The 20,825-nt window shown below is 44.9% G+C and overlaps 1 protein-coding gene across 11 annotated transcripts in view; it reads right to left on the bottom strand.

The window, feature by feature from the left end:
- The window catches only part of CELF4 (CUGBP Elav-like family member 4), an 866,187-nt gene that overhangs the window by 102,939 nt on the left and 742,423 nt on the right, over window positions 1–20,825 (bottom strand). For all 11 annotated transcript variants that reach the window (XR_012656054.1, XR_012656052.1, XR_012656051.1 and 8 more), the window contains exons 7-8: window positions 14,903–15,050; window positions 2,086–2,235 (exon numbers count right to left, since the gene is read on the bottom strand). Coding sequence is in view for 2 of the 11 variants with exons in the window: in XM_032779828.2 (XP_032635719.1) it covers window positions 2,086–2,235; window positions 14,903–15,050 (298 nt within the window). In the remaining 9 variants the exon portion in view is untranslated. The remainder of the gene's footprint in view (window positions 1–2,085; window positions 2,236–14,902; window positions 15,051–20,825) is intronic.

Below are 20,825 nucleotides of genomic sequence, written 5' to 3' on the forward strand. Positions count from 1 at the left end.
ATATATCAGAAATCTATTTCTCTAAGTAGCCAGAGGCCTGGGCTAGGCAAACAGTAAAGATTCTGATTTGAAAGGAATTATTACCAGGGAATAAAACAATATTAATAAAAACCCACCATGAAGCAGTTCCACCAAGGTTGATCACAAGGGCTTGATCTTGAAAACCTTCCTTGTTAGTCCACTTGGACTAACATGGGAATGGTAGTAGGTTGGACCCCTTAGTATTAATAACTCAAAAGGCCTAATCAAATCATTAGTCCAATTATTGAAGTTAAACGAAGGTGAATTTCACCCAGTACTATTAGGAATCGTAACTAAAAGTGAGTGGCATGCACTGCCTCAGATCTTAGGTGTTTGTGCAAACATTCCCTTTGCCTGGATTCACATACCTTGAGCTTCAGTTTGAGGGTTTGAATAAGCCCCCAAACTTACACAAAATTGGACAGATGCCACCAACTTTTACCCAGTCTTACATCAAAACCATAACCGAGCTTGGAGATCTTTAGAAGCTTTCCTGGGGCTTGGGCTGAGACTGGAGTCGGGAATGAGATCTGGAGGCAGACAGATTTCATGTACGTGAGTACAGCAAGGTTTCAACCTCTCCAGACATGACAGTGACGGGACTACATAAATACACTGCTAAGAGGAGCAGTTAGATAGCTAGATGACCTCACCAAACTATTTCAAAATGACATTTTGTTTTGAAATTTAGCTAGATTTGAGAAGCCAAAAAACAATAACAACAAGAGTGTGTGTGTGTGTGATAGAAAAACCAGAAAAAGGAACAAAATGAAGCCCCAAATGTTTTCATTTGACCCCAAATAAAAACATTTTTTGGATTTTTCAGTTCAGCCACCGAACTGAAATAACTGATTATTTGCTCAGCTCTGCTTATATCACCTAAGTCTTCTCCTCTCTCCAGCACATCAGCAAAGTTCCCTGCAAGGATAAGCTCACCTAGTCCAAGGGAATCGCCAAAACTGAAGGAGTGCTTTTTGCATCACATGAGGCAAACTCATTGGTTGAAGTACTGACTCAGTGTTCAACTTTCTAACGGGATACACTAATCACCACACACTGCAGGGTAAAACATTCCTATACCAGCTGGTGCTTAGCGCTAATTAGTAACATTTATTTAAATCTTTTTTTTATTGTGTATAAAATGGCAAGAAATATGCAGCTTGAAGAGGGATGGATGGTTATGCCGAGTTAACCGCACCTCAGAGAAATCTAAGTGCACAGGTGGGCCTCGTGAGATGTTGCTGCATCCTTGGCTTGGATGTGCCTAGTAAAACACCACCTCACATCTGGCGCCCTTTGTGCCAGCCATTGCACACAGGCCATATGCTGAATGTCTATGGAAACTGGTCTAATGCCTCAAACCTAGGGGCGGTTTCTGCAGTGCAGGGTTGCGGCATATTTGTGATGTGGAGCTGGACCTGCTCTGTGGATACATAAAGGATTTCTGTCTCCAGGGCTGTTAAGTGAGTTGAGCAGGGATACTGCTGGTGGATCAGTGAACGGCACTGATCCACCAAGTGAAAGGCCTTGTGCAGGCCACTGCTACAGCACATGGGTTGCAACACAAGATAGACAGGGCAGGCTAGCTGAGTGCTGATCACAACCCATCCCATCAAGACAGACTCCTACAGTGTCCTCCTTCCACAGTCACTCTTCTGCCCATAACTGAATTCAGGGAGGAGACCCAGAAGTGGGTGTGGTAAGAGACGTAGCTGATGACCTTCAGCTGAGCTAGGCTCAGCACAGCTCCTACAAGATCAGCCAGGAACAAGCCCCCTTTTGGTGCATCTGGGAGAACTACCACACGTGCACCATGTTGCTTTCAGCTTGACCTGGCCGCATGTATGTGCAGGGTGGACACATGTGCTTGGGGCCGGCTCACCAGGTAAGATCTCCTGACCTTAGTGTCCAGCTACAAGGTAGCTCCCATGGCAGAGAGAAACACACTGGAGCAGGATAGTGTGGCTCAGAGAGAGAGCACGTATCAGATAAAGTTCTCAGGACTGGACTGTCTTAATAGGACAGAAACCAACTGGGTCTTAGAATCGGGATGGTTTGGCTTACCTGGGTAAGGGTGGATGCCATTAGCGAACACAGCTTCTGCGGTGGGCTGCCCATTAGCCTGCGGTGGGAGGCCAGTGAAACCATTCACCCCGATTGGGGACGGGATGCTAGGCACAGCCGGTGCAGTGATGCCAGGAGGTGTGCTCCCACCTACAGGAAGGAAGTAAACAGAAGAAACAGCCTTAGGATGATGAATTCCACAGGTGCTGACCACACACAGTAAACCCAGATACTACGGTGACGAACACCAAAGGGAAACCTATAGATAACAAATTGAATAAAGGTCAAAATCATCTCACAATGCAATAGGGAGTTTGTACCATCACGGGTAAGACTGTGCAACAGTTGCTTATGTTGGGGAGCACTTAACATGAGAAAGGTTTGCCCAAGCTTGTTTAACCCCAGGACTGGGCTTTTCCTCCAGTGATCAAAACCTTTAAACTAGATCCTCAGCTGGTGTCAACTGGCATCACTCCAATGATGCTAAGGTCTGGCCTAATTTATTGGCAAACTATCAAGGCATTTTTTTCTAACCATTGTTTGGCCTCAGAGGAGAATTCTGAGTCCCACCTTTATAGAGCAACTCATGTCATTTTGGTTTAATCTTGGAGACGTCAGCCTTCTGATCTTATTGAATCTAATGACTGGCCTATGGTCATGGCTATCATATGATGGCTCTCCAGTTTCAGAACATGCTGGGTAGATGGCTAGTCCAAGAAGGAAAAAAGAACAGCTACAGTTTGTAGCATTATAACAGTCACCCCCACAAGGACAGCGTTTCATTGGTGCAGTTTCACCCAACCCTGCCATGCACCTTGCAGTTCCGGCTGCACTGAGACAGGCAGACGGATCAATGGCTAAATTCAGGGGTGAGTCTTGTGTGCTGCCTACATTAGAGAAATAGGTGTACCAGTGATGAGCCCAATGTGGGTATGAGGCACCTATGTAAAACAAATTCAGCACTGCTAAGATCTAATCTCATAATTTAACAGAATAAGATGCATGGTTCTCTTCTCTTCTTGACATCAGTGCATCAGTGTATTTGCACCAGATTAAGTTTTGCTAATGGAAACAGGACCTAAGGAAGTCCAGGGGGAGTTTAAATCTCAGCAGCCCCCACAACATGTAAATTACTCCAGCAGATGCCTTCCAGACTTAGCAAGACTCACATCCACTTAATGTGACCAGGTTGGTGAGGTAATATCTTTTACCTCTGAAAAAGAGCTCTGTGTGGCTCAAAAGCTTGTCTCTCTCTCTACCATGTACATTGGCCAAACCAGATAGTCTCTACGCAAAAGAATAAATGGACACAAATCTGACAACAGGAATCAAAACATTCAAAAACCAGTAGGAGAACACTTCAGGCTCCCTGGTCACTCAATAACACACTCCAACGTGAAGCCGCAGAACTGGAATTAATTTGCAAACTGCATACCACCAGATTAGGCCTGAATAAAGACTGGGAGTGGTTGGGTCATTACAAAACCTAAACTTAATTTCCCCAATACTAATTTCTCCCTACTGTTACTCACACCTTCTCGTCAACTGTCTGTAATGGGCCACTCTCTTACCACTTCAAAAGTCTTTTTTCCTCCCTTGGTATCCTGCTGTTAATTGATTTTTACTCAATAAGACTGACCTCACACTTGGTAAAGCAACCCCATCCTTCATGTATTTATACCTGCTCCTGTATTTTCCACTGCATGCAACGATGAAGGGGTTCTAGCCCACGAAAGCTTATGCTGTCATAAACAGATAGCTAAGGGTTAATGTTTCTTTTCCTGTAAAGGGTTTAACAAAGGGAACAAACACTTGACCAGAGGACCAATCAGGACGGTTTTTCAAAGCTCAGGAGGGAAGTTTTGGGTGTGGTTTCTTTGTTCTGTCTGTGCTCTCTCGGCTATGAGAGTGAAATCTCTATCTCCAGGTTCTAATCTTCTGTTTCCAAGTGAGTACAAAGGTAGAAACAATAGGCTATATTGTTTTTTTTGTATTACATGTGTGTAGTTGCTGGAAGTTGTAAATTGTATTCTTTTTGTAATAAGCTGTTATTCATGTTTCTTTAAGCAATGATCCTGAATTGTCACTTGATACAGAGACCTTTTTAGTTTTCTTTCTTTTATATAAAGCTTCTTATAAAGACCTGTTTGAGTTTTTAATCTGTTAAGGCTAAGGAATGAAGGAAGGGAGAAATCCTTTGTGTTAGATTGACTAAGCTTAATTTGCATAGCCTCTGGGTGAGGGAGAAGACACTTAATCTCTCTGGGTGTTTGTTTTCAAGGATGAAGCAGGGAATCCCTAGTATACCCAGGGCGGGAAACTGGGGGGAGGTAAAAGGGAGAACGGAAGTGGGTTATTCCTTTGTGTGTGAACTCAGGGCATCTGAGTCTTGGGGTCCCCAGGGAAGGTTTGGGGAGACCAGAGTGAGGCAGGCACTGATTCCTGTCTGGTGGCAGCGCTATCAGATCCAAGCTGGTAATTAAGCTTGGAGGGTTCATGCAGGCACCCACATTTTGGATGCTAAGGTTCAGAATTGGGACTTATGCTTATGATAATGCCCAAATAAATTTGTCAGTCTCTAAAGTGCCACAAGGACTCCTCGTTGTTTTCACCAACAGAAGTTGGTCCAATAAAAGATATTCCCTCACCCACCTTGTCTCTCGAATATCCTGGGACCGACATGGCTACTGCTATACTGCATACCAGTGTCATTCACCCCTCCTTTTGTATAGACTCCAAGGCCAGGAGGGACTGTTAGATTATCATGTCTGACCTCCTGTATAGCACGTGCCATAGAACTTCCCCAAAGTATTTCCTTTTGAACTAGAGCATATATTTTTTATTAAATATATTATATCTGGATTAGGCCATTGACTTTAATAGCATATAAGAAGCTTTAACTCATGCACCACATGTAATTTGCACCAATGTAGACATTCTTACACAGCAGTAGGTGGGAATAAGTAAGGCTAACAGAATATAATTCAGTCTAGTTCCTTCTGTCTCACACATCATGTCTGAATTTATTATCATGGTATTTTATTAAGACAACGCTTAGAGGTCTGAACTGAGACCAGCACCCAGTGGTGCTAGTCATGGCATAGACACATAGTAAGAAGACCCAAAGATTTTACAAAATAAATAGACAAAGGGTGAGAGGGGAAACTAAGGCACAGAGAGACAACATGACTTGCCCACGGTCATGCAGCAGACACAGGAACAGCACTCATCTCCCCAGAGCTGCAATCCAGTGCTGTAATCACAAAGAACCCTGCCTCTGGGAAGCTGATCTTCAATAGCAATACCTAGCTAAGTGATAACCATCCACCCAGCAGCCATACTCTGACGGAGGCTCCCTGCATGTTCTCAGGAGACCTTAGGTACAATTCCACCACCAAAGTGCTGTGAAAGTTAGGGTGGGCTCCCTGCTTCTGACAGAGACACTCTCTATCGCACCCCTGCCAGAAGTGGCTCATTACAAATATATCTGAAAAGCAATTTTCTTTTTCCTTTAGGAAGGGATCAGCTTGTCCAGGTGGCAGGTATTTTCAAAATATTTCCTGGGGCAAGAGTGGTTGGTTAATCAGTTAACTGGCTGGCTAGCAGTGATTTCAGCAGTGGAAGAGTCTGCATGAATTTCAACTGAAGATTCCTACAAGCAAGTGGAGGGAAGATGTTGTTTTAGACTCAGCAGACTGCATAGATTTGGTGATCAAAGACTCTAACCAAGATGACAAAATCTAAGCTTTTGGGAACTCTCCTTTTCTTCTTACTGTATTTCTGTGGAAATTGAACTGTTCAGATTTTAATTTGTTTCCTTTATTTATGTTTATAACTGTGAAGGTAATGTCTGTGCATTATAAAATAGTCATGTCATGTTGTAAAAATTAGATTATTTGTTTCTTTATCATAAGATTTTATAAAGTTATTTAATTAAAATCATGTCTTTAATTCCTTCTGGGACGTGAATGTGGGGAGGCTGACCCTGTGCAGTCCCTGCTGAAAATCCATAGAGACTGAACTCTGGGTCTCCAATGACTTTCTGTGGGAGTTGGGTTTTTTTTTTTTAAGGCACTGGAAATGGGAAATGAAGTGAACGCTAGTCCACCCAAAGGTTACACAGACACTCCGCTTTCACTATATCATAGTGGATGCTATTTCAGTGCCTTCCCGCTGCCCAGAATAGACATGTTGCTTCTTCCCCTTTGCTTCAGATGTCGCTGGCCTGAAGAAATTCCCTCTATGCAGTCTGTGGGGCCCAGGGAACAACAGGTGACACCCTGAGGTTCAAGGGTAATACTCTTTGCACACATCATCAGTCTGAATGTCACAAAGCCTAGTTAGCATTTCAGTCGCTTTTCCTGATCTCTTCTCTATTTGCATAGGAAATGTGATTTCTTTACTTAAAATTGCAGTGAAGATTTTTTTTTTGTTGAGGTTTATTTCCCTCAATTCTTTAATTTTCCTTTGCATAAACCCAGTGGGGCCAGATCCTGAGCTGGAGTAAGTCAGCGTAGCGCCGCTGAAGTGAGTGGAAGGAAACCACTTTACATCAGCGGAGGATTTGGTCCTATATGGGGAAATATTTTAATGCGATTATACAGATGGTGAGAGACGCAAAACTCGCATAGAACAAACAGTAGAAAGCTTGGGGGGCAGGGAGGAAAAATAGCAAATTCTGTACAGCAGGGTGATCAAGGTGTGGCCTGTAAGTCCAAGGCCACAAGGGTCAAGATAGAGCACTGCTATCTAGTTATCTACCATGCTAGTATAACGCTGACAGACCTCAGTTGTCGGTGGGTGGGATTGAACCTGGGAGCTCTGGAGCTAAATGCATGAGCCTCTACTGCAAGGTTTCTCAAACTGGGGATGCTGCTTCTGCAGGGAAAGCCCGTGGTGGGTTTACTTCCCGTGTGTCATTTTCCTTATTTCTTCTCTGTCCTAGCCTCCTTTTGCCCTCTTGCTAATAAGAATCTGGCTTAGCTGGTCAAGACTGTAGATTTTGCAACCCTGCTGTAAGCCTGTGACCAGGAAGAGGAAGTTAAATGGAATGTCCTAAGCCTGCTGCTGGTACAAGTTTGCCAGGACTCTGAGTGGCTGATAAGACCATGTGGTGTGCCCGTGTTTTCCAGTAGTGAGGTTGCAAATGAAAGCCAACACCAGAGACAGAAGGTGCATTTTCTATCTTTGCTGTTCTCTTCTTTTCCTTTCCCTTTTGCATGCATTTGTCTTGTTTTGTCTTCTTGGAAACGTGATTGAACAGCAGCAGTTACAACATAGCTCCAGCCTATCTCAACTAACTTTTCCCCTTTTTGCCAAAAAGGACAGGTATTATCCTCTAAGAGATGAGACAGACAAGGTGGGGGAGGTGATCTCTTTTATTGGACCAACTTCCGTTGATGAAAGAGATATGCTTTTGAGCAGGTCTCTGTGTAGCTCAAAAGCAGAGCCGGCTCCAGGCACCAGCCCAGCAAGCAGGTGCTTGGGGCAGCCAAGGGGAAGGGGCAGCACGTTGGGCTCTTCGGCGGCAATTTGGAGGGAAGGACCTGCTACCGAATTGCTGCCGAAGAAGAAAGCTGCATGGTGGAGCTGCCACCAATCATGGCTTTTTTTTTTCCGCCACTTGGGGCAGCAAAAACCCTGCTCAAAAACTTGTCTCTTTCACCAACAGAAGTTGGTCCAATAGAAGATATTACCTCATCCACCTTGTCTCTCTAATATCCTGGGACCAACACGGCTACAACAACAATGCAAACATCTAACAGACTGTCAAACAAGAGTTTTTGCCTTTATAGACCCTCTCTGGCTAAAGAGAAAGGGAACAAGGGATGGCGTTAAAAAGAAAGTCTTACTTAATGCTTTATATTTCAAATGCATTACATGTTTCCCCTTCTTTTCTGTATCTTTAAGAAAAAGCTAAAAGGCTGTTTAATGATGTGTTTGCCATAGTACTAAGCAGGCTGAGGTCTTTGTGTCCCAAACTCCAAATCTTGTTTAAAACTATTTAATGTTGGACAGCTTCAGATTCATGTTAACACCTTTGAGTCTCTGGGCCAATTTATGCCATCTAAATTGATACAGCTGTTCCCTGGGCTGCCTATAGCCTGAAGATCCAGCTCCCCATTAACCCACCTGGTAGAATTTTGCTTAGAATTTATCAAAATGAAATCTTTCAGTTTTTCAAAACCATTTTTCTCCAGGTTTCTGTTTCAAAATTTGTGGGTGGGATGGGAGGGGTTGTTTCAAATCAGAAAGAAAATAAAATATTATAATTTCAAAATCCTCCCTGAAGCAGAATCCCCATTCTTTTCCTAATAACAGCAGCCCAGCTGCACCGATAACACATGTTGGGTCTGCAGTATCTCCTGGATGTGGTGGCTTGGATGTGAAAGTCATCCTCTACATTTCTTCCTAGCAAGTTTTGTCCCTGTTACGCAATGCTGCGTTACTGGGTGGGAACATTTCCAAAGCTATGCTTGTCATAAATGAATATTAATTGGCTATTCATGAATGGATATTTTCATGGCATGGTCCAGGTTTACTTGGTCTTGTCCCAGCACAAAGGGTTGGACTTGATGACCTCTTGAGGTCCCTTCCAGCCCTCCATTGCTATGATGCTATGAATGGCTGTATAGGGTTTTCATTAATGGAGATACATAATCAGTGTGAAATTGGAGTAACACCATAGTGGACTAGGCCCTAGAGTTGGAAATGTCTACCCAAGGGTATTCTGTATTACAGAAGTGGTGCAGGGATATATTTCATACACTGTATATCATGGCAGCCAAAGCATTTGGCTGTTATATTGGTATTTACACAACTAAGTTGCAGAACTCGTTCAGTTTCAAGCCTTATTTATATGCAAAAGAGCTTGTGTTCTTTTCTGTCAGGGCCACCAAGCACCACACTGGATGGATTCAGTGCTTTTCAGGCCCTGAGAGCATTTGAATTCCAGGCGTTTGCTGTTTGACGCTCTCTCCGCTCCCACCAACACAAAACAAATCTAGCTAATGCAAATATGATAATCTTGTCAGCAGCGGGTTTAAAGGGTGCAGATAAAATTAAGCCACTTTTCTATTTGGTTTTGCAGTAGCTCCATTGACTCATTGTTTATATATTTACGGTTGTGTAAACACATATTTCAAAATGCATGGGGTAAGATTTCCAAGTCCAGCGTTTCCTTGGCTTTCCGTAAGCCAGCTTGGAATGAGATTTTTTTTTTTCTATAACAAGAGAAGCAAGGGGAGAGATAGGTAAAAAGGCCCTTGACTGAATCAATAACTGCTGACATTGTCCTCAGATACAGCTGCAAGGAGATGTTAGGGTTTGTGTGAGCCAGTGGATTGTCACAGGCCCAAGGAGTTCAGCAAACAAATGCTAAGGCAACTTAGCTCTCCACTAAGCCCCAAAGGTCTACCCTTAGTTCTTGGGTATCTTGTCTTCTCCTTGCCATCGCACTTTCAAGACAGCACACCTTAGCTTAGGTCTTAAACAGCATGTCCCTTCCTGCTCCATCCAGGAAGGGGACACAGGCTCACCAACCACCATTAGCCTCCAGCTCCCTCTCTTTCCCCAATTTTTATCCCCCAGCAGGCTGGCCTGGCTCCAGGGCACTTGACTCCTCATTAGATGACTTCGCTCATTGCCTTCACTGGGAGAGGCAGGCCCAAATTGGCACAGGTGCAGCTGAGCCCTCATGTCTCTTGAAGAGCCAGTTCACCCTGTGACCCGCTGCTTCTTCGAGGCCGGGTCAGGGCCTTGTCACCCCATGTCATTCTCAACCCTAGCTCGCCCACCGGCAGTCCCAGCTTTACTGTTTTTCCTTTGCATTCACACAGTGAGACTGTCATAGATCATGGCTGGGCTTCCCAGCCTTTCCAGTGCCAGTTGTTCATTCAGAATTGGGCACATCCCAGAATCCTTTGCACAGCGCTTTCGGGGCAGCACTGGGTTGCCTGGTGCCTTGACGATGACTGTGGGGGAATTGGTACAATGGTTTTCAGGGCACTCCTGGTGTCTGAGTTACTGGAAATGGAAGGAAGGTCTCAACCCTCTTGGCCACCACAATTCACAGGCCAAGATTCCTGCTCTTGGGGATTGCTCTGCGTACTTTGGCCATGAGCAAAACCAGGCAGGCCAGATGCAGGACACCAGACAATACTGCATTCATTATCTCACCTCCTTCCACCAGTCCACATCGCCCACCTCTTCAGGAGAACTATGGAGAACATTAAACTGATATTGTGCTTCGGCCTAGTTTTCAAACAGCACCTGCAGTGCCCGCTGAAGTCAATGGGAGCTGAAGGGCCTCGGTACCTTTGAAAACACAGGCACTTTGGCTGATAAAAGCTGGAGCTCTCAGGGAAAAAGTCAGACCCCATGCTCCCAAGACTGATTGCTGTGGGTACACTAGGCCAGTATGACAGATCTGGCAGAGTAAATACCGTCCAAGGATGATGCCCCCATGAACCAGAGGATCTAATAAGCTAAGGTGCCTCTGGCTAGTCCTGTTATAACTATAGATGGTCAAAAGTTTATATTTAAAAGTGGCTTTTCAAATTATATGAAAATCTCTGAGCATTTTTTTTAGTCTATCTAAATGCTTACCTGGCTGCCATTACCATAGTATCTGAGCACCTCTCAATCTTTAATGTATATTTTACTCACAATACTCCTAACAGGAGGACAGTGCTAGTGTGACCATAGTACAGACTGGAAACTGAGGCACAGAGAGACTAAGTGACTTGACCAAGTTCACACAGGAAGCCTGTGGTAGAGCAAGGAATTGGCCCCTGGTTTCTCAAGCCCTGTGGTAATGCCCTAGCCACTAGACAGTCCTTCCTCTCCACCAAGGTAGAGTTCAGAATTATCACATTTTTAATCAAAATGAAAAAAAATAGTTTTGATTCAATTTTATTCAAAACTAAATGAAAGATGTTCGGGTTTCAGTTTCCTTTCCCTTGCCTTCTTTCTGGAGGAAAAAAAGGGAATGAAAGGAGTGGAAACCAAGCCCCCGCCTTCCCCCCGAAAAAAACCCAAACAAACATTTTTTGTTTTGATTCAGATCAAGTTGAACAAAAATGAAAATTGTAATTTCAGTGAAAAACCTGGAAAATTACAGACCTAAAAAAACGAGTGTCACTTCTCTCCAAACTTTCCAGGGAATATCATTACTGTTTGCCAACCAGATCTATTCTGGACAATGACAGCATGCGAGGAGGCAAATGGAGTCTATGACAGACATTGATCTCCACCAGAGATGTCTGGGAAGACGAGTTCAGACTGGAACAGGTGCAGAGAAGGACTAATAGGAAAACCAGGACAATGGAGGGCCTATCTGACAAGAGAAGACAAAGACCAGGGCTTGTTTAGTCTAGCAAAAAGAAGACTGAGAGGGGGTCTGATTCCCCTCTATAAATACACACGAGATAAATACCAGGGTGGGGGAAGAGCTGTTGAAACTGAAGGACAATGTTGGCCCAAGACAAAGGAAAAGCCAGTGGAGGTGGCAGAGTGGTGAGCAGAGGCAAAACGCCAGATTCAGAAGTGAGACTAAAAGAGGAGTCCTGAGTTCCGTGTAAATGTGGAGTTAGTGCACAGTGGTGCGCTGTGCTGTGTGCATGCAAGCATGTTCAAACCAGATTAACTCAATATGACCCATTTTAAAACCACCATGTAGACAAATCCTACCTGACACCTTTTTGAAGCCCCTTCCCACAATTGCATTTCACACACCTCCTATTTCAACCAAAACTCTGGAAGATAGGTTGGAGTCAGATTCATGGGACCTTGTAAAAAATGAAGAGGATGATTGTGAAGTCAAATTAAAAAAGATGCAAGAATGGGCTTAACAAGTGCACACATGGTATTGCTGGGATCATAGTGGGTCCTGTCAAATGGAGTTGGGTGAATAATAGATTTGTTGGTTCACTGGCAATTCCAACTTTTTTTTTTAATTCCATTTTGGGGGTTGAAACAAACATGAAACTTTTTGAAAATTTTCATCAAATGGAAAAGTGAAAAAAAAGAAAGAAAGTCTGAGTCAGGTTGAAACAAAAGATTTTATTTTGACTCGACTTTATAAACGTCATTTTGATTTCAGCCAATGTGACAAAAGCAAAGGATGGCTAGCTTCACAAACCAACCAGTGGTGGTGGTGACACCATCGCCCTTAGGAGTGTTAGCCCACTGGGTAGGCGCTCATCCGGGATTTGGGAGATCTGAGTTCAATTCTCCCCTCTACCTGATGTAGAGAAGGGATTCTAATGTGGGTCTCTGAAAATTCTAGGAGCATGCCCTACACCGTGGGTGATGTGAAAAACCATAGCTGTATATCCCAGTGTCTCCTGTCAAAGTTGTTCCACTTTGTATAATAAGTCATTGGAGCAGGGACTTGAATTCAAGCCACTCTCTCTCAAGGGAGTGTCCTAACTACTAGGCTATAGAGTCATTCTCACCCTTTTCCCTGGACTCAATGAATGACTATGACTTGCCACAATGAATAGTCATTGGGTAATGGAAAGGGAGTGTGAATAACTCTCCACTGGCTTCCCATGGACCATTCATACACCTATATCTCACATCTATATGATGTCTAGATTCTCTGATGATACAGAGTGGGTATAAGTATCATATGTGGCCAAGAAAAGACGGTCTTGGCTGGGATTCCACTGTGCCCTAGCAATCCTCCACTGTTGTACTCGCAGCAGATGTAACTTAGAACAGCCTGGAGGCTGTTCTACCATGTGCTTCTCAGAAGAACTGTGACCACCTTAGCCAGACTTCCTGCTAGGCAGCAGCCCTCTGCAGCTGCACCCCTACACACTCCTCACTCAACCTCGGCAGCAGCTGAAAGCCCCTATATACCTCCTTAAGCCCCCTGCCTCAGTTTTCCCTCCCTTCCACAGCAGTCATGAGACCAGATTGACTAATATTTGCTCAGCACTTTAAATGGGAAAAGTTTGACCAGAGATGAGCCTCACCAACCTCCGCAGGGGAGCAATCTCACACCACTGAGTGTGTGAAATCTAGATCTAAATTGTACATGTATTCCCCAACACCCTCTAAATAAGGCAGCTGCACTCAACCCAAAGTGGCTCATGCCCATCATCTCCCCTTCCTGCTCACCACCCCTCCTTACACAACTCACAGCACTTGGCTTGTTCCCCTGAGCAGAGAGCTCTCATTCTCTTTGCTGGGCACCCAGAAGTGCTTCAGTGTAATGTTGCTGGCCGAAGGGCCTGGGGCAGGAATGCTCTTTGTTAAAATGTGCATGTGGTGAAGGCCAGGAGAGCCCTGCACTCCTACAGCCCAGTGATCTGCCAAATAACAGAGATGCCTACGGCAGGAACTGTGCCCCCCATGAGCTCCCTACTGAGCATTGTTTGTTCCCAGTTCCTCCCTGATAACCCTGCCTTGCAGCTGTAACCTGTACATGTCCTGATCTGATATCATCGCAGCAGTTATCATTTTGTGATGATGTCACCTGACCTCTCTGTCCTTGGCCAAGTCCCTCCTTCCTGCTCTAGTCTGGCCCCTGCTTTGAAATGGACAGTAGCGGATGGTTTTTGTTCTTCGATCTTCTCCCTTTCTTCCTTTGCCCTATCACACTGTGCTACCATTAGCATCTCTCCCCCGATGCCCTTTACAAACACACATCCAGACTCGCAATGCCCCTGGCAAGCCAGACTGAGTCTTATCCCCATTCATACTACCGGGGAACTGAGGCACAGAAAGGCCATATTGAGGCCGATATTGTCAAGCTCAGCTACAGGCGTCTATGCCCACCTAAACAAGCGACCTGCCTCTGAGAGGCATGGACCACCCACAGTGCCTGCTAAAGTCAATGGGAAATGAAAAGCGCTTAGCGCTGCTCAGGATCTGGCCTGCTGCATTCAAGGCTTTTCTTTGAAAAATGGTGGCCCTCACCATTAAGGCCAGGGTATTAAAAAAATCCACAGAGGTGTGCAGGTGAGGTACTGGGGTCGAGGTGTCTGTTCCTACAGGCTCTGCTTGAAGCTACCCTGCTGGTGTGGAAGATCATGCTTCCTTGCGGTGTTATCCCCTCTGTTGTCAGGCCTCCCCTGCAAATCAGTGCCACCCTCTGGCATATTTTTCCACTCATCCGTTATCCTGGAGCATAGAGGAGCATGGGATGTGGGATACAGGAGGGTGTTTTCTCTAGTTTGCCCCAGTCTACCCCACATGCTGGCACTGCTTATGGTTTTCGATAGGCCAGGCCAAACCCATCCTGTTGTGTTTCCAGCAGTCACAGTAGCAGGGTTCCTGCTGTAGCTCTTCCCTGATATCTTAAAAAAGAAGCTGTGGCTTTGGGGGAGGAAGAAGATGGCTCCTTGTCTATGGCACGACAAAGGACGGCATGGACTTTGCTGGCAGAAAAGGGCCTCAAACCGAAGCCCCCTCTTTCTCCCTGGATTGGTTCAGCTCCAGAACCGAACACCACGGCTCTGGTCTCTCTCTAGACTGTCTCAGATTGGAACATCACATGAAAGGGGGCGCAAAACTTTGGGCAAGTTCAGAATTGACTGCGACTCCAGATCTGGGACCTCTGCCACCCAATCTCATCTGGGCTACCCCTCACTGCCCTCAGATTTAGGTTGGCCTGAGCGGGGTGACTCCCTGCAGATGAAAGGAAAATCCATGAAGAATGCCTTTCTGTGTTTTTCTGCTACCCTCTGGGCCCTCCCTGTGACATTCCCCACTTTCTGTGCTCTCTAGCACAGCTACCTCTGCCTCGGAAACTCCCTCCCTAGCCCTCTGCGTCCGACTCCCCCTTGCTGCCCTGTGGGCTCCTTACCTGAGGTTGGCGTCATGGGAGCAGCAGCAAGGCCATTCATGTTCAGCGCTGCCATCTGCTGCATCTGGGCTGCGGCGAAGGCTGCCATGGGATTCAGGTAGCCCCCCTGTGCCACGGATGCCATGATAGCCGCCTGCTGCTGCATCAGCTGGAACAAAGAGAACAGGGAAAAAATATCACGCATTCACCAGCAGGGAAACTCCAGAGAGGAGACGCTGCGGTCACAGAGTGGTCACTCGGGCTCTTCCACGGTGCCGGCTCGACCAGAGGCAGTGATGCTGCTGTCCATAGGGCCAGTGCTACCTGTGGAGCTCTGTAATGCAGCCCATGGTCTAAGGGAGTGGCTACTTTCTGTTGCCAGTGTGGTTCTGTGCTAGACTTTGTTTTGTCCAAAGCCAGAAAAAGCAATTGGCAACCTACCAGACAGCCCAATCTGCAGGTCTTCAATCAGTATCTGTGGGCTCTGGATTGGCAACACCTTGCTATATGCGTGAGATGGGGTGATTTCCATTGGTCTTAAGTCATTGAAGTTAATACATGTATGGCCTGGGACAGGGGTTCTCAAACTTCATTGCACTGCAACCCTGTTCTGACAAAAAAAATTACTACACAACCCCAGGAGGGGGAACTGATGTGTGAGCCAACCGAGCCCTGCTGCTCCAGGTGGAGGGGCCAAAGCTGAAGCCGAAGGGCTTCATCCCCAGGCATGGGGACTGTAACCTGAGCCCTGCCACCCTGGGCTGAAGCTGAAGCCTGAGCCCAGGTGGTGGGGCTCAGGCTTCAGGTTTGGCCCCAGGCAGTGGGGCCTGGGCTTTGGCCAGTCTACCACCAGTCTGGCAACCCCATTAAAATGGGGTCGAGCCTCACTCTGGGATCCCGGCCCACAGTTTGAGAAGCGCTGTCCTAGGAAAACCATAGGATGAGGAGTCAAGTACTCCAGTCTCCGGTCACCACTCATTCACTCTGCGAGCATGGGCTAGTCATTTTAAAGGAAACCTGCAGTCATTAAGTTACATGTCATAGGACATCTCTCGCTCGGTCTCAAATGCTAAGACTATACATGGTCATCATTCGACCTATATCAATGATTTTGTGATGGACAGTTTTCCATTGAAAAATTCAGTCTAACTGAAATGTATCATGGGAACCTGTCAATTTAGATGAATTTCTGATAGGCCAAAGTCAAAATATTTAGTTTCGAAAGCGTCTAAATGTTTCGCTTTGGCTTTATCATTTTGATTCATTTTGTTTAGACTTTTATGCTATAGCAAATTGTTAATTTAATAGTCTCTGATGTGCATTATAGTTAATGTTACCTAGGTAACATTATTTAATGTTTTTGTATAATATAGAAGTCTAAACAAAATTAAATGCTTCAATGGTCCCAAATCACTTTTTTTTAAAAATTTTCATTTCATGGAAAATTTTACCTTTTCGTTCTGATTCAGAATGATTTTTGCCCCCAAAATGTCAGAAATTCCAGTTCCCAGCCAGGTCTAGTCATTGCTTCTCGCATTGAGCTGGTTCTCCACTTGTGCTGTTCATGAACTCTTATGCAGCAGAAGTGCAAAATGCATGTCAAATGCTACTGTTCAGGCGAGTAAGAGGAGAATTTTGATTGGGCAGCATTTTACTTTCTCTCTTCACAGATGTAAATGAAGACACAAGGAGCAGGGCAGGGCAAAGCCAGCACCTCTTGCATTAAGAAATGCCTCTCGCTGCTTCACTCACTCCATAGCTGGGGTGGGGGTGCTACTGACTCAAGCTGATATTTTGTTGCCTTCTCCATCAGAACATGACAGCCTGATGATGTAGTTTAGCATGTCGGCTATGCATCTCAGCATAAGAACGGAAGGACACTTTCAAAGCCATTGCAAGGGAAGGTTTGTTGTTGTTTACTGGTTAAATTTAACAGTTAAGTCGCTGCTAAATTAACCACAAACATAAAAAAAAATAGCAACCACTTTACAATGCTTCAAGCGTCCTCCCCAGGCATTCAAACACAGTCTCGACCAATGGACAAACAGTGACCTAGGAGCTAGACAGTCTCAGCTCTGTTACTGGTATGCTGTGTGACCTTGGTAAGCCATTTCAATTCTCTGTGCCTTAGTTTCCCCTGCTGTAAAATGGGGATAATAATATTTGCCTTCCTTGGTAAAAGTGCCTGAGATCTATGGATTAAAAATGCTGTAGAGAACCTGAATATTATTATTTCTTGCATCTTAACACACAGCATCTCAGTGCCAAGGCGGAGGCTTCCCTTTTGACTATTAATTACACTTCCTTATTATATACTGCGTAAGACACTTTCACATTATAATTAGTGATTTACTCTTCTTTGTAATTACTGATGGAGTAATTAGATGAGCTTTTTATATTACAGCACAATGCCGGTCCCCTTTAAGGAGCAAATTTGTTAGTAGGCATCAATTGGATTTATTCTCCAGATCAGGCACTGAGCAGGTGATTTTATTAAGTGTTCCAATAAAGTGAGGAAGGGAAAGGGAATGCATCCATCTTTAAACAGGGATTGACTCTACCTTGGGTGTCTACTGACCCATAGCTCATTTCCTGTGCCAGATATTTATACTTCTGGCTGGCTGAGGACAGAGTTTGCTCCATGGCTGGTTATGTAAGTGATGGCTGAGGTCCAGGATCTGCTTAATACTGCTGATCAAATTAGTATTTCTCGGAGGTAAGGAGTGCTTCAAGGGCTGGGAGGGAGCTGAGTCTAGGCTGAGTTAGACTTTCCTCTTATTCCTCCAAAGTATGTCAGAGATGGAAACACTTTTGTGATCTGCTTGTAAAGTGTTTATGGTGGTTAGTCTGCAGAGAGGCTAACAGTCTACTACTGGTTTCAGCTACTGGAGCTAATCCTTCTGCTCAAGTGATACAGCTTTGTGTTTTCGTGCTGAAAGTTTCTGGTTCAGACACTGCTCATGACCTATGATGGGGATAGCATAACATTTGCTTATAAGAGTGGTTAAGACACTGGACTGTGACTCTGCAGTCGCGCTCTGCACTGGAACTCTGCCACAGACACCATGGATGACCTTGGTCAAGTCATTTAATTTCTTTGGGCAGCGGTTCCCCACCTGTAAAATGGGAATGATAATTCTTCCTTTTCTTATTATCTAGACTGTATGACTTTCAGGCCAAGGACTATACACAATGGGGCCCTGAGCTTGGCTGGGGTAACTCACTGATACCATAATACAATTAATAGTCATGCTGTTCCAATTAGTTATCAGAGCCCCAAAAATTGTGTCAAGTATCAGAGGGGTGGCTGTGTTAGTCTGGATCTGTAAAAGCAGCAAAGAGTCTTGTGGCACCTCCGTCTGTTAGTCTATAAGGTGCCACAAGACTCTTTGCTGTTTTTACAGAAAATTGTGTGTAGCATTTAACTGACTGGATGATGTAACCTCTTGTCCTGCTCATGACATATCCGGGAGCTGTTTGCAATTGTTTCAGACATATCGAGGTGTTCAAAATGATCTGCTGAATCACGCTTGGAATAGGCTCTTGGTCTGTCAACAAGTATGCAGTGGGAAATGCACATGAAGTGGTGGCCTGATACAGCCCAGGGTTGAGGCATGCAGAGTTTTGCAACATACTGTCATTATTCCATCTGTTACATCTGTCCAGAGACACAAATGGCATTTTCTTCTCTGTGTTCGTGCAAAAACCGAGGCTGCTCCTAACCTGCCGATTACGGTTGAATTCACTGTAGACATCCTAAAGTCCCACTGATTTCAGTGAAATGGCCGTGTAAAATTGACTGTATGGCTGGTAGTGGGAGTGGAGTAGGCTGGGAAGATAGTAGGTTACATTTAACTTACATTTAGACAGGAAGGGTGGCCCGGGGGTTAGAGCATTAGTCTAGCACTCAGAAGGGCTGTGTTCAAGTTTCTGCTCTGTCTCAGACTACCTAGGTGACCTTGAGCAAGTATCTTAGGACATGACTACACTACAGGGGTTGCTCTTTGGCTCTACAGCTGTGCAGACATGGCCAGTATTGAAGAAAGGGTTTTTTCCGTTGAGGAAGGTAATCCACCTCTCTGAGAAGCAGTAGCTAGGTCAACGAAAGAATTCTTTTGTTGACATAGCTGCGGCTACATGGGTAGTCCTGACTACAGCGCTCAGGCGGAGAGTGACATAGCTAGGTTGGTCTAAATTGTAAGTGCAGACTAGGCCCAAGTCTCTTTGTACCTTAGTTCTCCACTTGTACAATGGAGATCATAGCACTGCTCTACCTCAGAGGGGTGGTTGTGAGGAGAAATGCACTGAAGAACATCACATGCTCAGATTAGAACATGTGGAGAGTGGGAATTTTCCTTCCTGAGAAATTTTGGAGGAAAAAAAGTTCCGTGTCAGAAAAAAAAATCGAAACGTACATCGGCCAAACTGGACAATCCCTATGTAAAAGGATAAATGGACACGAGTCAGATATTAGTAATGGCAATATACAAAAACCTGTAGGAGAATACTTCAACCTCCCTGGACACACAATAGCAGATTTAAAGGTAGTCATCCTGCAGCAAAAAAAACCTTCAGGACCAGACTCCAAAGAGAAACTGCTGAACTTCAGTTCATTTGCAAATTTGACACCATCAGCTCAGGATTAAACAAAGACTGTGGATGGCTTGCCAACTACAAAAGCAGTTTCTCCTCCCTTGGTGTTCACACCTCAACTGCTAGAAGAGGGCCTCATCCTCCTTGATTGAACTAACCTCATTATCTCTAGACTGATTCCAGTCTGGATATTTATATCTGCCCCTGGAAATTCCCACTACATGTGTCTGACGAAGTGGGTATTCACCCATGAAAACTCATGCTCCAATACTTCTGTTAGTCTATAAGGTGCCACAGGACTTTGTGTCGCATTTTGAATTCAATGAATCTGCCTTTTCTGTCAGAAAATCTCTGAGCAGCTCAGATCCTATGGCAATGGAGGCTTTCTTCGAAAGTCACAGCACTGTAAGAGTAGAACAATACCATCGGAAACCTTGAAACTCGGTAACCTTGAAACAAGCGAACAGAATAGACCCATCTCCCTTCCCCTATGGTGAGTGAAGGGAGATTTATGAAAGGAGGGCAAGTGATGCAAAGGTCATCAGTCTGTCTTATAAAATCCTTGGAGCGTTGCCTGGGGCATTCAAATAAGTCTTCCCACTCCTTCCCAGCCACCTCCTGAAGACAAATGTCCCATCCACCCTCCTTCCATTTAAAAGAGGCCCAATGTGTGAGTGAGCTTTTTCCTTTCTTGGCCATTGGAGGCATTTCTTTTTTCTATTGTTCCTTCCTTGGAACGACCTCTGCCTGAGCAATTAAGGAACTTTAGCCCATCCTATTTCCAGCAAAGATAAAGAGGTGTTAGTACCGTTACACAAAGCACAGGTGAGACCTCATCTGGAATACAGTGTGAATTCTGGGCTCCCATGTTTAAGAAGGATGAATTCAAACTGGAACAGATTCAGAGACGGGCTACTAGGATGATCCGAGGGATGGAAAACCTGTCTTATGAAAGGAGCCTCAAAGAGCCTGGCTTGTTTAGCCAAACCAAAAGAAGGTTGAGGGGAGATATGATTGCTCTTTATAAATATATCAGACGGATAAATACCAGGGAGGGAGAGGAATTTTTAAGCTCAGTACCAATGTGGACACAAGAACAAATGGATACACAAGAACAAGAAACTGGCGATCAGGAAGTTTAGACTTGAAATTAGATGAAGGTTTCCAACCATTAGAGGAGTGAAGTTCTGGAACAGCCTTCCAAGAGGAGCAGTGGGGGCAAAAGACATCTGGCTTCAAGACTAAGCTTGACAAGTTATGGAGGGGATGGTATGATGGGATAGCCTAATTTTGGCAATTAATCTTTGACTGTTAGTGGTAAATATGCCCAATGACCTGTGATGGGATGTTA

Source organism: Chelonoidis abingdonii, chromosome 6 (genome assembly GCF_003597395.2).
Source record: "Chelonoidis abingdonii isolate Lonesome George chromosome 6, CheloAbing_2.0, whole genome shotgun sequence".
Lineage (NCBI taxonomy): Eukaryota > Metazoa > Chordata > Testudines > Testudinidae > Chelonoidis > Chelonoidis abingdonii.